Source organism: Heteronotia binoei, chromosome 1 (assembly GCF_032191835.1).
Source record: "Heteronotia binoei isolate CCM8104 ecotype False Entrance Well chromosome 1, APGP_CSIRO_Hbin_v1, whole genome shotgun sequence".
NCBI classification, from domain to species: domain Eukaryota; kingdom Metazoa; phylum Chordata; class Lepidosauria; order Squamata; family Gekkonidae; genus Heteronotia; species Heteronotia binoei.
The window spans coordinates 10240808-10255500 of NC_083223.1; the positions used below are offsets into that span (position 1 = coordinate 10240808).

The 14693-nt window shown below is 48.0% G+C and overlaps 1 protein-coding gene across 1 annotated transcript in view; it reads right to left on the bottom strand.

Annotated features, from left to right (window-relative positions):
* The window catches only part of PCSK2 (proprotein convertase subtilisin/kexin type 2), a 209331-nt gene that overhangs the window by 42325 nt on the left and 152313 nt on the right, over window positions 1-14693 (bottom strand). Inside the window, 1 exon segment of the mRNA XM_060230741.1 lies at window positions 1282-1358. Coding sequence (XP_060086724.1) covers window positions 1282-1358 — 77 coding nt within the window.

Here is a 14693-nt window from a genome sequence, read left to right on the forward strand (position 1 = left end):
TTCCACCCCGGCTTACAGGGCTCTTCTTACAGGGCCTACTGTAAGCTCCAGGAGGATTGGCTACATCAGGGAGGTGTGGCCTAATATGCAAAGGAGCGTCTGTTAGAATTCCACCCCCGGCTTACCAGGGCTCTTCTTACAGGGCCTACTGTAAGCTCCAGGAGGATTGGCTACATCAGGGAGGCGTGGCCTAAGATGCAAAGGAGCGTCTGTTAGAATTCCACCCCGGCTTACAGGGCTCTTCTTACAGGGCCTACTGTAAGCTCCAGGAGGATTGGCTACATCAGGGAGTTGTGGCCCTAATATGCAAGGAGTCCCTGCTATTAAAAAAAAGCCCTTTATTGGATAAAAAGAAATGAGAGGTTTTGCACAGAAAGGGTAACATTGGGGAGCAGATTTGCTGTGTCGTATCTCTTCCTGCCACACATCTCGTATCGGTGGAGGAGTCCTCTTAGGAGTCAGGAGCTGACAGATGGTGATAACCCCAGGAGGCAGCTATGAAAAAATCGACTCCGCATAGAATCATGGCATCCTATTTTTACACTTCTCTTAAGGGAGCAGCTTCTTAGATGCAGAAAAAAAACTACCTCTGGACCAATGTTCACTCTAAGCTGCAGAGGCTTGTGAGCAAAAATTCGACATTGTGAGCTACTGGCATTCAAGTTGAGAGAGACTGCATCAATTAGTGTGCTCTGGGATCATCCTTCCTGAGCGAAGACAAAAATGGGTGAGCTGGAGGCTAAAAATCTGTGAGCTAGCTCACGCTAACTCAGCTTACAGGGAACACTGCTCTGGACACAATTCAGATTTTTTTTTTTTTAAAAAGCACTTCTAGTTGGGCACTTAGACAATGTCTTGTGTGGCATGGGATCACAATGAAAACTGTGCAGACATCCAAAGGATATGATTTCCCTCTCCATTTGTGAGATGCTTTCTTTGCAATAAAGAGCCCCATGGCGCAGAGTGTTAAATCTGCAGTACTGCAGTCCTAAGCTCTGCTCACCGACCTGAGTTTGATCCCCGGCGGAAGCTGGGTTTTCAGGTAGCCGGCTCGAGGTTTACTCAGCCTTCCATCCTTCCGAGGTTGGTAAAATGAGTCCCCCAGCTTGCTGGGGGGGAAAGTGCAGAGGACTGGGGAAGGGCAAGGGCAAACCACCCCGTAAAAAGTCTGCCGTGATTAAGTCAGCGTAAGACTCCGTTGCAAGATCTATGCCCCAGTGAAGTGGTCACAGAGGGCAGCCAGCAAAGCTGCTAACCAAAGTAATCGGATGCGTTCTTTACCTGTTGAACCAATCGTCGGTATAGCGTGGGTATGGATAGGGATCATTGCTGCTGAAATCATAGCTGGCCTGAGCATTCTAGGAGGGAAAAACACAATTGGACAAATAAGCATTAGATACTCGCGCATGATGAGTTAATGAAAGACATTAAGACAAGTATAGGTAAACCGACCTTGTCATTATCGGTTTGACATGCAGCTCCCGTTACCTGGTTATCAGGGGTGGAATTCTAGCAGGAGCTCCTTCGCATATTAGGCCACGCCTCCCTGCTGTAGCCAATCCTCCAAGAGCTTATAAAAAGAGCCTTTTTAGCTCTTGATGGATTGGCTACATCAGGGAGGCGTGGCCTAATATACAAAGGAGCTCCTGATAGAATTCCACCCCTGGTGGTTATTATAATCCTGAGGTCTCATTTAACCTTTTACTTGGCTTAGGTTAACGCAGGTGTCCCTATATCTGTTTAAGCTTGTGGGCACCTTCAGAATTGCGATCGAAAGAGATGGGCGCAACCACAAAATGGCTGCCACAGGAGCTAAATTGGCTACAGCTGAAATGTATTTATTTATAATTTTCTATTTCTATCCTGCCCTTCACTGCACAGCAGAGGATCAGAGCAGGTTACAACATCATGAAATAGCTCAAATTATCGCTTTACAATAATAATTTGCAATAATTAATTCACAACGCACACGATGAAACCAATGCGGTACAATTTGGTGACTCTCAGGAAGGGATATCTAAGAGGGGACTGAAACTTCAGGTTGGGGTTCATCGAACCATTACTATCCCTGACATGTCTGGTGAAACATATTTGTCTTCCAGGTCCTGCAAAATTGTTTTAGGTCCTGCAGGGCCATGGTCTCACGAGACAGAGAGCTCCATGAGGTGGGGAGTCAGGGCCAAAAAGGCCATGTCTCATGGCCGAGGATAACCGAATCGCTTGAAAAAAGATCCAGGTGGGCAACCATGTTGATCTGAAGCAACAGAACAAAGTTGGAGGCCAGTAGCACCTTTAAGACCGACACAGTTTTATTCCGAATGTAAGCTTTTGGGTGCTAAAAACACACATCGTCAGACAATGAAATGAGGAACAGTTAGCAGTGTCCAGGGGTGGAATTCTAGCTAGGCTTGCCAATCCCCAGGTCTCAGCGGGGGTTCTTCCGCTTTCCCCAGACTCCTTCCCCAGCCCCAGTCAGCTGGCCGGCGAGGGGAAGCTCCGCCCCCAGAGGACCATGCGCCTTTGCACCTCCGAGACAGGCTTCAGCCTCCGATTGAAAGGCCTTCCTCTTGGGTTGGTGTGTCTGTGTTGCTGTGAAGAAGTTGGCAGCAAATCATGAGTAGAGAGGCCAATCCCTCGCTTCAGAGTCGCCAGAAATGGGTGGTGGGGGGGGAGGGGAAGGGGAGGGAACGTCTGTCAAGCACTTCATTATTCTCTATGTGGAGATCGATTCTCATAGGTTATAATGGAGAATTGATCTGGAGGTTTCGGGGGCTCTGGGGGAGCTGTTTTTTGAAGTAGAGGCACCAAATTTTCAGTATAGTATCTAGTGCTCTAGCTGCCTCTCCCCAAAGTACTCCCCCAAGTACTCCCCAACAGCAAAAGGCAATAAACAATGTCAGAATTGGAGAATGATGGTGAGAATTGGCAGTAAATGCAGCGTATGTTAATTGCTCTATTTCTCCTCAAGCATGGGTTAAATTGAGAACATCTTTTTTCTCAGAGGTGTTTCTATCCACCCGATATACTTTTTAATGTGTAGCATAGCAGTATAAATATCATTCCAGTTTGTCAATACAAAAAGAAGAAGATGATATTGGATTTATATTCCACTCTATACTCTGAATCTCAGAGTCTCAGAGCGGCTCACAATCTCCTTCCCTCCCCACCCCCCCGCCCCCACAACAGGCACACCCTGTAGGTAGGTGGGGCTGAGGAGAACTCTCACAGAAGCTGCCCTTTCAAGGACAACTCTAAGAGAGTGATGGCTGACCCAAGGCCATCCCAGCAGCTGCAAGTGTGGGAATCAAACCCGCGTTTTCCCCAGATTAGAGTCCTCACACTTAAACCTCTACATCAAGGAAAAAAGAGAATACGTTAGAAACCAGTGGAAGATGTTTTTGTATTGGCAAACTGGAATGATATTTGTAATGCCATGCCAATCAGAAGACCTGCTGGGCCACAGACCCGCCTGGCTTTGCCTGGCTTTTTCCACTTGGGGGGGGGGGTGGGTACCAGGAAGGGGACCAAGCTGGGGAACCCCGGGTTTAACAGGAAAACAGTATAAATATTTAGAAAATTAAAATTAAGGTACACTGTCAACACTGACCATATTTAAACAGGGGAGGCCTCCTTTTTCTTGAGCTAGAATTCCTATCTCCGGCTCAACACTTTCAAAGTGTTGACAGAGGAAATACTGAAGAAACAACTGGACATAAAAAAGTTAGAACCTGCTTTATTTTGCAGTTTCTGTGACTGGAACACAGAATAAACCAGCTGCCGTTTGAATCTGTCCGCCCGCTTTTGTGGCTGTCTGAGAAACTGGCCCCTTAGCATTTTTCCTTCATAGTCTTCCACGAAACGATCTTCCAAAAGAAAATCAGATTTGCCCCCCGATATTATTACCACGTCTCGTGGTGTCCATTAAGAATAAGCCCAGCTGAGCTTCCAATGGGGCTGTGACGACAATCGCCAAGGCGGAAAACAAATGACCCAAATGCGGGTAATTAAATTTATACATTTCATTCCTCCAGAGGGAAAAGTGTTTTCTGAAGCGGGAATTAAAAGAAGCCATGCATTATTCATGGCGAGGATTTGAGTGGACTAGAGGAAATGACATCCCGTTCTAATTTGCTAAAATTTTGTTCTCGTAAATAACTCATTTCCCCCACATGCCAGGCCTTTGTTCTACACATAAAGGTTGGACCCAACCAGCTTTTCCTGGGGGAAAGGGGTCTTCTCAGATAATTGCAAAAGGCCGTGTGAGGAACCATAAAACATTCATGGGCAAAAGCTGTGTAGGATAAGGGCTGTATAAGGAGGACAACAGGACCAGGGACTCCTTTGCATATTAAGGCCGCACCCTCCTGACGTAGCCAATCCTCCAAGAGCTTACAGGGCTCTTCTACATGGCCTACTGGAAGCTTTTGGAGGATTGGCTACATCAGGGGTGTGTGGCCTAATATGCAAAGGAGCTCCTTCTAGAATTCCACCCCTGCTTACAGAGCTCTTAGTACAGGGCCCTTAGTAAGCTCCAGGAGGATTCTTCTACATCAAGGGTGTGTGGCCTAATATGCAAAGGAGCACCTGCTAGAATTCCACCCGAGTGGAAGCAACATGATGTCCCTGAGAAGAGATTCAGTCCCCAGAATCATTCTGGACAACCATCCCTAAATTGGAGACTTCTCTCCATCTTCTCCTGATTTGCACATGAATCGCTTTCCTCCGGTGGTGGTAGAAATTGTCATCAAGTCACGGCTGACTTACAGAAACCCTGTAGGGCAGGGGTGGCCAAGGGTAGCTCTCCAGATGTTTTTTTGCCTACAACTCCCATCAGCCCCAGCCATTGGCCATGCTGGCTGGGGCTGATGGGAGTCGTAGGCAAAAAAACATCTGGAGAGCTACCCTTGGCCACCCTCTGCTGTAGGGTTATCAAAGCAAGAGATGTTCAGAGGTGGTTTCCCCATTGCCTGCCTCTGCACAGCAACCCTGGACTTCCTTGGTGGCCTCCCATCCACGTACTCACCAGGGCTGACCCTGCTTAGCTTCTGAGATCTGATGTGCCTAGGCTAGCCTGCACCATCCAGGTCAAAGTGGCCCCCAAAGTTATGCAGTGCTTTAAAAAAAAACACACCAGGGCAACGAAGCGAAGGACCTTCCCTGGCAACACACGCTCTCTATGAACCTCACAGGCCCAGACCCAGCACAAAAGAGACCAGCCAGGCCAGGAGATCAGAATGGAGAAAAGGACTGCCAGGCTAAGGAGGCAGGATGAAGATGAGTCCTAGAGTTTTCAAGGTAGGGTTGCCAAGTCCAATTCAAGAAATATCTGGGGACTTCGGGGGTGGAGCCAGGAGACATTGGGGCGGAGCCAGGAGACATTGGGGGTGGAGCCAGGAACAAGGGCGTGACAAGCATCATTGAACTCCAAGGGAGTTCTGGCCATCACATTGAAAGGGACGCCACAGCTTTTTAAATGCCTTCCTTCCATAGGAATAATGGATAGGGGCACCTTCTTTGGGGGCTCATAAAACTGGACCCCCTGGTCCAATCGTCTTGAAACTTGGGGGGTATTTTGGGGAGAGGCACTGAAAATTTGGTGCCTCTACCTCAAAAAAACAGCCCCCCCCCCAGAGCCCCTGATACCTCCAGATCAATTCCCCTTCATACCCTATGAGAATCGATCGCCACATAGGGAATAACGAAATGCCCAGCAGACATCTCCCGCCCCGCCCCCCTTCTGGCTGACTCTGAAGCGAGGGATTGGCCTCTCTACTCACGAGTTGCTGTCAACGTCTTCCAAGCAACACGGACACCCCATCCCAAGAGGAAGCCTTTCAATCGGAGACTGGAGCCTCCGGAGGCGGAAAGGCACACGGGGCTGTGGGGGCGGGGCTTCCTTCGTGGTCTCCCATCCAAGCACCAACCAGAGCTGACCATGCTTAGCTTCTGAGATCTCATGAGACTGGACTAGCCTGGGCCATTCCGGTCAAGATGGGTTCGAGTTATGCAGTTGTGGTTTTTAAACCAACGAAGCGAAGGACCCTCCCTTGGCAACACAAGCTCTCTATGACCTCACAGTAGGGTTGCCAATCCCCAGGTGGGAGCAGGGGATCCCCTGGGTTTGAGTTTGAGGCCCTCCCCCCCCACTTCAGGGTCATCAGAAAGCAAGGGGAGGGGTGGGAAATGTCTGCTGGGAACTCCATTATTCCCTATGGAGACTGATTCCCATAGGAAATAATGGAAAATTGATCCGCAGGTATCTGGGGCTCTGGGGGGGGTGCTTTTTTGAGGTAGAGGCACCAATTTGCAGCATAGCATCCAGTGCCCTCTCCCAGAAATACCCCCCAAGTTTCAAAAAGATTGGACCAGGGGGTCCAATTCTATGAACTCCAAAAGAAGGTGCCCCTGTCCTTCATTATTTCCTATGGGAAAAGGGCATTTTAAAAGGTGTGCGGTCCCTTTAAATGTGATGGCCAGAACTCCCTTTGGAGTTCATTGTGCTTGTCACTCCCTTGCTCCTGGCTCCACCCCAAAAGTCTCCTGGCTCCACCCCCAAAGTCCCCAGGCATTTCTTGAATTGACTTGGCAACCCTACCTCACAGGCCTAGTCCACAACACAAACGAGACCAGGCTGGCCAGGAGACCAGAAGGGGGAAAAGGACGGGCTATAAGAAGGGAGGATGAAGACAAGTCCTTATTCTAACTTACAGCGAGCCTGTAGGGTTTTCAGAGCAAGAGATGTACAGAGGTGGGTTTGCCCATTGCCTGCCTCTACATAGCAACCCTGGACTTCCTTCGTGGTCTCCCATCCAAATAGGGTTGCCAATTCCCAGGTGCGGGCAGGGGATTCCCCCCATTTGGAGGCCCTCCCCCTACTTCAGGGTAATCAGAAAGCGGGGGGGGGGGGGGGGGGAGGGAAATGTCTGCTGGCCATGCCATTATTCCCTATGGAGACTAATTCCCACAGGGTATAATGGAGAATTGATCTGCAGGTATCGGGCTCAGTGGGGGTGGGGGCTGTTTTTTGAGGTAGGGGCACCAAATTGCCAGCATAGCATCCGGTGCCTCTCCCCAAAATACCCACCAAGTTTCAAAAGGATTGGACCAGGGGGTCCAATTCTGTGAGCCCCCCAAAGAAAGTGACCCTGTCCTTCATTATTCGAAATGGAGGGAAGGCATTCAAGGTGTGCGGTCCCTTTCAATGTGATGGCCAGAACTCCAATTATGCTTGTCACACTCTTGCTCCTGGCTGCACCCCCAACATCTCTTGGCTCCACCCCCAAAAACCTCCTGGCTCTACCCCCAAAATCTCCTGGCTCCACCCCCAAAGCTCTCAGATATTTCTTGAATTGGACTTTGCAACCCATGCATCCAAGTGATAACCAGGGCTGACGTTGCTTAGCTTCCAAGATGAGGTCATGCTACCCTAGGTCAGGATGCTAGTCCTTCCTACAGCCAGGGCTTTTTTTGTAGCAGGAGCTCCTTTGCATATTAGGCCACGCCACCTGATGTAACCAGTCCTTCGGGAGCTTACAGTAGGCCCTGTAAGCTCTTGGAGGATTGGCTACAGGGGTGGAATTTAGCAGGAGCTCCTTTGCATATTAGGCCACACACCCCTGATGTAGCCAATCCGTCTGGAGCTTCCAGTAGGCCCTGTATGAAGAGCCCTGTAAGCTCTTGAAGGATTGGCTACAGGGGTGGAATTTTAGCAGGAGCTCCTTTGCCTATTAGGCCACACACCGCTGATGTAGCCAGTCCTCCTGGAGCTTCCAGTAGGGCCCTGTATGAAGAGCCCTGTAAGCTCTTGGAGGATTGGCTACAGGGGTGGAATTCTAGCAGGAGCTCCTTTGCCTATTAGGCCACACACCCCTGATGTAGCCAATCCTTCTGGAGCTTACAGTAGGCCTGTACGAAGAGCCCTGTAAGCTCTGGGAGGATTGGCTACATCAGGGGTGTGTGGCCTAATAGGCAAAGGGCTCCTGCTAAAATTCCACCCCTGTAGCCAATCCTCCAAGAGCTTACAGGGCTCTTCGTACAGGGCCTACTGTAAGCTCCTGAAGGATTGACTACAGAGGTGGAAGTCTAGCAGGAGCTCCTTTGCCTATTAGGCCACACACACCCCCTTGATGTAGCCAATCCTCCTGAGATTACAAAAAAAAAGAGCTCTGCAAGCTCTTGGAGGATTGGCTACATCAGAGGGGTGTGGCCTAATATGCAAAGGGCTCCTGCTAAAATTCCACCCCTGTAGCCAATCCTCCAAGAGCTTACGGGGCTCTTCGTACAGAGGCCTACTGTAAGCTCCTGAAGGATTGACTACAGAGGTGGAAGTCTAGCAGGAGCTCCTTTGCCTATTAGGCCACGCCCCCTGATGTAGCCAATCCTCCTGGAGCTTACAGTAGGCCCTGTGCTAAGAGCCCTGTAACCTCTTGGAGGATTGGCTACATCAAGGGGGTGTGACCTTATATGGGTATCCTGCTACCCCAAAAGCCCTGCCTACAGCTACAGAATTGGAATTTGGCAAATGGACAGACAGTTAACCTTTAAAAATTTCAGAGTGGGAACTGGGGGGGCGGGGGCATCACAAGATGCGGGTTAGGGGGCAGAGGGTTAGGGGGCAGAGGAAGCATCCATGACAGCCACTGCCTTGTAACTTTATAGCTTCCTCAGTACAGATCCTGGAGTTAACAAGGCCTTGAAACAACCAATTACCCAGCCAGGCTGCACTTCACAAAGCTTAAAAAAAAAAGTAAATTAGGCATTAACCTCCGGGTTTTGTTTTTAATGTGGTCCTGAATAAATCTGGCGACATGTCTGCTCAGAACGGAAACGAGAGCCCAACGCAAAAATGAAGGGGTTTATTGTGAAGTGCTCTCCAGGCAACCTGTGTTTATGTGTTCTAATTTCAAATGTTCCTGTTCTCGGTTTTTCATTTCAAGGAGGTCTACAAGCTTGAGTTTTGAAGGGTACTTTTGTGCCACTGAAGTCACCCTAAAATTGGCCCACACGCACAAAGAGCCCCCAGAAATAATGTGTTATACATCTATTTAAAAGCTTTGATTTCCTTCCTTCCTCCCTCTCTCTCTCCTCCTTCCTTTCCCTCCCTCCCCTTCCTTCCTTCCTTCCTTCCTTCCTTCCTTCCTTCCTTTCCTTCCTTCCTTCCTTCCTTTCCTTCCTTTCCTTCCTTCCTTCCTTCCTTCCTTCCTTCCTTCCCTCCCTCCCTCCCTCTCCCTCCCTCCCTCCCTCCTTCCTTCCTTCCTCCTTCCTTCCTTCCTTCCTTCCTTCCTTCCTTCCTTCCTTCCTTCCTTCCTTCCTTCCTTCCTTCCTCTTTCTTGAATTGGACTTGGCAAACCCCTACATCCACCAGTGGAGAGCCAGTTTGGTGTAGTGGTTAAGTGTGCGGACCCTTATCTGGGGAGAACCGGGTTTGATTCCCCACCCTTCCACTTGCACCTGCTGGAATGGCCTTGGGGTCAGCCAGAGCTCTGGCAGAGGTTGTCTTTGAAAGGGCAGCTGCTGTGAGAGCTCATTCAGCCCCACCCACCTCACAGGGTGTCTGTTGTGGGGGAGGAAGGTAAAGGAGATTGTGAGCCGCTCTGAGACTCTCCGGAGTGGAGGGCGGGATATAAATCCAATATCTTCATCTACCTCACAGGGTGTCTGTTGTGGGGGAGGAAGGAAAAGGAGATTGTGAGCCGCTCTGAGACTCTTCAGAGTGGAGGGCAGGATATAAATCCAATTTCTTTCTTTCTTTCTTTCTTCTTCTTTCTTTCTTTCTTTCTTTTCTTTCTTTCTTTCTTTCTTTCTTTCTTTCTTTCTTTCTTTCTTTCTTTCCTTTCTTTCTTTCTTCTCTCTTCTCTCTCTCTCTCTCTCTCTCTCTCTCTCTCTCTCTCTTTCTTTCTTTCTTTCTTTCTTTCTTTCTTTCTTTCTTTCTTTTTCTGTCAACCTGACTTATGGTAACCCCATCAAGTTTTCAAGGCAAGAGATATTCAGAGGAAGTGTCAAGCCCTGATATTCCCAATAATGAAGTCCTTTGTTTTGTTTCAAATAGACTGGTTTATTTAGGAATTCAAAGGTGCCCAAGGAACGTGGTGCTTGGAAATACTGAGATACCAGAGGGTTACATGGTGCTACACAGGGTATCATAAACCATTACAAAAAAAGGTTCAGTCAAACCTAAAGTTCAAAGGGTACAGCAATAACTTTCTTCTACACTACAAGAGCATTCTAACACTTGCATCTCAAACTGATAAGGAGCCTGCGAAAGGTAGCCTGTGAAAGTTAGGGAGTGCACTTTTCAGATATAGCATGCCTTCCCCCGTAACATAAACATTCTTGGCCAGATGGCAAGACGGATGTGGTGGACAGGCTGCAAATAACGGAGAAGGGCCAGAGCTTTGGTTTGACATTCGTTCAGCCGTCTTATATCAAATTAGTCAGACTTGACGGGAGGTTTGCCACTGCTTGCCCCCATACAGCAACCCTGGACTTCCTTGGTGGCCTGCCCTATTTAGCTTCTGATGAGATTAGTTAGCCTGGCCCATCAGTCTCCTTTGCCTTCCTTCTACTAGGAGCTCCCACGAGCTGTCCTGCTGAACTAGGAAGAAGCCAGCATTGAAACGCCGAGACGAATGACAGCCTTCCCCAGACTTTATATTTATTTCATTGCTCTCTGTTGTTTACCGTCACCTCAAGAGCCCATTCTCCTTTCTATTTCCTCAACTAGATGTTCTCAGCAAGACTTAATAGATCTGATCAGAGCCAGCATTTTAACAGCAATTTACTGGACGCATAAATTGACGGAGAGCCGGCTATCATTAGCTGACTCAATCAGGGCTCCGGAATTACATTAATCAGATACATCATCTCTGCTGATGTCTTATGCAACCGTTTCAAGGACCGTTCACCTCACTCTCTGCAGAAAGACTAACGAGGGCAATTTCACACGCGCTAAATACCGCCGTTTCAAGCCACTTCAGCAACTGGTAAAATCAAGTTGCAAAGCGAATTGAATGTGGATTAAAAGTGTATTATTTCGTTTCGGGGCTGGTTTTTCGGGCCTCCCAGCTTGCAGGTGGATAGCAATGTCCTGCATGGCCAATTTTGCATGGTCTACTCCCAATAAGGGTTTAGTTGATGTCTGTAAGCCTCCTTCTGTTGTATTCTTGGCCTGAAGTATATTGCTGAGCAGATCCAGCTGATTACAGATTTTGATTGGCCCACGTGAAATGTAGTTGTCTTCATTTTTCGGTGCGTAATTCTATGTATTATTACTGTTTCCTTATCTGTGATATATATACTAAGGCCCATTGTGGGGGGAAATACAACGGGCTCTAGAAAGAGTCTCTGGTTGAGTGCCCCCCCCCCCCACCCTTGCTGTCTTCCCACCCACCCAAAGGCAGCCATTTTCTGAAAAGGAATTGCTCTGACTTCAGCCTTCCATCGCTGACAGTGAGCGGGGGAGAGCAGAGTCAACCAATGCCACACAAGTGCACTTGAGATATGTTTGACATGCCAATCACTGATATAGCGCACACCACAGCCTATGGGAGAGTCAAACTGGGCATCTATCTATCTATCTATCTATCTATCTATCTATCTATCTATCTATCTATCTATCTATCTATCTATCTATCTATCTATCTATCTATCTATCATCAACTATAAAATGAAATATACTGGCTGATGGAGGAGGAGGGAAACCATCACAGAAAGCCTTCCCTCAATTGGCACTGTTTCACAGAAGAGATTAAAAAGCCTTCCCTCCATTGGCTGAGGGAGGTGGGAGAAAATAGCCACAGAAAGCCTTCCCTCAATTGACTGAGAGCTCCTCCCCCCCCCCCTCCTCTTGGGAACCAAACAGGCAAAGACAAAGACAAAAAAAAATGGCATCCCTTGGCAGCAGAACAATGGTGTTTTATTCTAGGCATGGAGAGAGAGATGGAAAGAGAGAGAGTGAGAATACGGTGTCCTGTCTTTTATGATTGGGCCATTGGGGAAGCTGCCTTTGCTTCCCCCTCAGGTCCTGTTGCTAGTCAACCAAAGAGGTGTGCCACTTTTGCAGGCTCCTCTCTGCCACCAACCAGCTGGCCAGTGTGGGGAAGCCCAGCCCCAACATCCACCATGTGCCTTTATATCTCAACAAGCTTAGAAGAAGCCTGCAAACTACTTGTGTTTTAGGCAGTGTGTACCTTTAAATTCTGTGGTTAATACTTGGATGGGAGACCAAGAGAAAAGCTGAATGGATGGAGTGAGTAGGCAGAGCCATTTAGGTCTTCCTGGTGAGAGTGTAAAAGGAAAGGAAGTGAGCAGGAGCCTCCTGTTTGTTTGGAGGAAAACCCCACCCCTAGGCTGCTCTACTTTCATTTTCCTGTTGGTCTGAAGAAGTTAGTTAAAATACAGTAGATGGTTATATTCAGCAGCTTCAGTGAGTAGATTGCCCGAGTGAGATAACAAAAATGAGTGCTTGCCAACTGTATTTACTTTGGTTGCTTTGTGAGAATGTGTGTACATGCTCACTTCCATTTAGTGTAAATGCAGCCAGTTGCTGGAGGATGAGGAAATGAAGACTGCATTTTGGAGAACTGCTCTGCTGCATTTTTATTTATTTTTTGGATGGGAAATGGGAAAGTCTCCTGGCTCCACCCCCAAAATCCCCAGGTGGTTTTTCTGAGTTGCATCTGGCAACTCTACAACCAATTTCGTCAGTGAAAGGTGGGATGGACCCTTCCCAGACCTATTTTGGCCTTTGAGGGAAAACTCATTGAGGCTAGTCCAACTAGGATTGCTAGCTCCAGGTTGATGGAAAATTCCTGGAGATTTTGTGCTGGAGTCTATGAAAGCCAGACTTTGGGGAGGGGAGAGGCCCCACCTGGATATAATGCCATAGCATCCACCCTCCAAAGCAGTTATTTTCTCCAGGGGTAAAGAAAACTGTTGTCTGGGATTAGTTGTGATACCAGGAGATTTTCAGACTCCATTTGGAGGTTTCCTACCCTAGGCCTGGCAGCACCCTCTGGGTGACTTGATGCCACCTGACTGGCATTACTTAATTAAGCCTGGTTGCTTGCTCCTGTTCAGCAGCAGCTCCCCATTACAGCCACTGTGATGTGGCAGTCAGCACTTCAGAGCAGGGTCTGCCGGACCCAGGTTCCTACTGTGGAAGCTGATTGGGTTTTTGGACCACCAACATACTTTCAGCCTAACCTACCTTACAGGGTTGTTGTGTGGATAAAAAGGGGGAGTAGAAAATGATGTAAGCTACTTTCGTCCCCACTGCAGAAAAAGCTGTCCTTTTCCTAGGTAGAGGCTGCAGACGGGGGGAAGAGATGGAAAGCAAAAGCTTTATACAATAAAGCTATTTGTTTGTGTTTAAAATCAATTTTATTGGGGAGGTACCCCTACCAAGATCAACCCTGGTATACACAGACCAAAAACCTAACGTTATTCCTTTCTAGAACTTGTTTAAAGCTAATTTCCATTTCTTTTGGTCCAGTTTAGGTAACAACATAATCAGGGCTGGAAAAAGAGGTGCTGGAACTCTCGAGAGGGAAATGAGAGACACACACACGCGTGCCCCTCATGAACTTTTAAAACTTCTTTTGAGGATTTTGTTTCCACAAAGAGCTTCTGAAACTCTGTTCTGTCGCATTCCTCCAGGGGAAAAAAGCCCTGAACACAGCGTAAAACATGAACACCAAATCTGTGTTGGATCTTTACTGTCCGCTTCTGTGTTCAAATTCTGCATATTCAGCTGCAGTTTTGAAACCTTGTATTCCTGTCTCCTTATCAGGGTTTTTTTTTGTAGCAGGAACTCCTTTGCATCTTAGGCCACCCTCCCCCCACCCCCCCGATGTAGCCAATACTCTAAAAGCTTACAGGGCTCTCCTTACAGGGCCTACTGGAAGCTCAGGAGGATTGGCTGCATCAGGGAGGTGTGGCCTAATATGCAAAGGAGCTTCTGCTAGAATTCCACCCCGTAGCCAATCCTCCAAGAGCTTGCAGGGCTCTCCTTACAGGGCCTACTGGAAGCTCCAGGAGGATTGGCTACATCAGGGGTGTGTGGTCTAATATGCAAAAGAGTTCCTGTTACCAAAAAAAGCCCTGTTCCCTATACAATTTCCACCTGAGGAAACTTATTTACCACCTGTTTTGGGAAGGACAGCTGTTCTCCAAGCCACAAGTAATTTGGAAATTCGAACTGCAGCCGAGTGTGGATGATACAGCTGCTGCAAGATTGAGGCTTTAGGCTTCGTGACCTTTGCAGAAAACTCCCAGTTTGCAGTGCCTCCACAAATTCACATCCTACAGTATGTGAAATGAGTCAGCGACTGTCAATATCTTCTTAATTGGGAACCGGGGGACACACAGACAGCAATCGTTACACCTCATTTCTCTAGCTTTGTACTCCTTTGACTTTTGAACCTGGGAAAGTTTAGTTTTAATTTAGTTGATTTTTAGCCCTCCCTCCCCTGCGCGCAGACTCCAGGTGGGTAACAGCAATGACAATAAAACACCTTTTAAAATAAATACAGATTAGCCATTAAAAGAATTTCAGATGACAGCTGAAAGCTAATTCCCGAGTCCTGAGAATTCAGGGCTTTTTTTTTTTTGTAGCAGGAACTCCTTTGCATATTAGGCCACACACCCCTAATGTAGCCAATCCTCCAAGAGCTTCTTACAGGGCCTACTGTAAG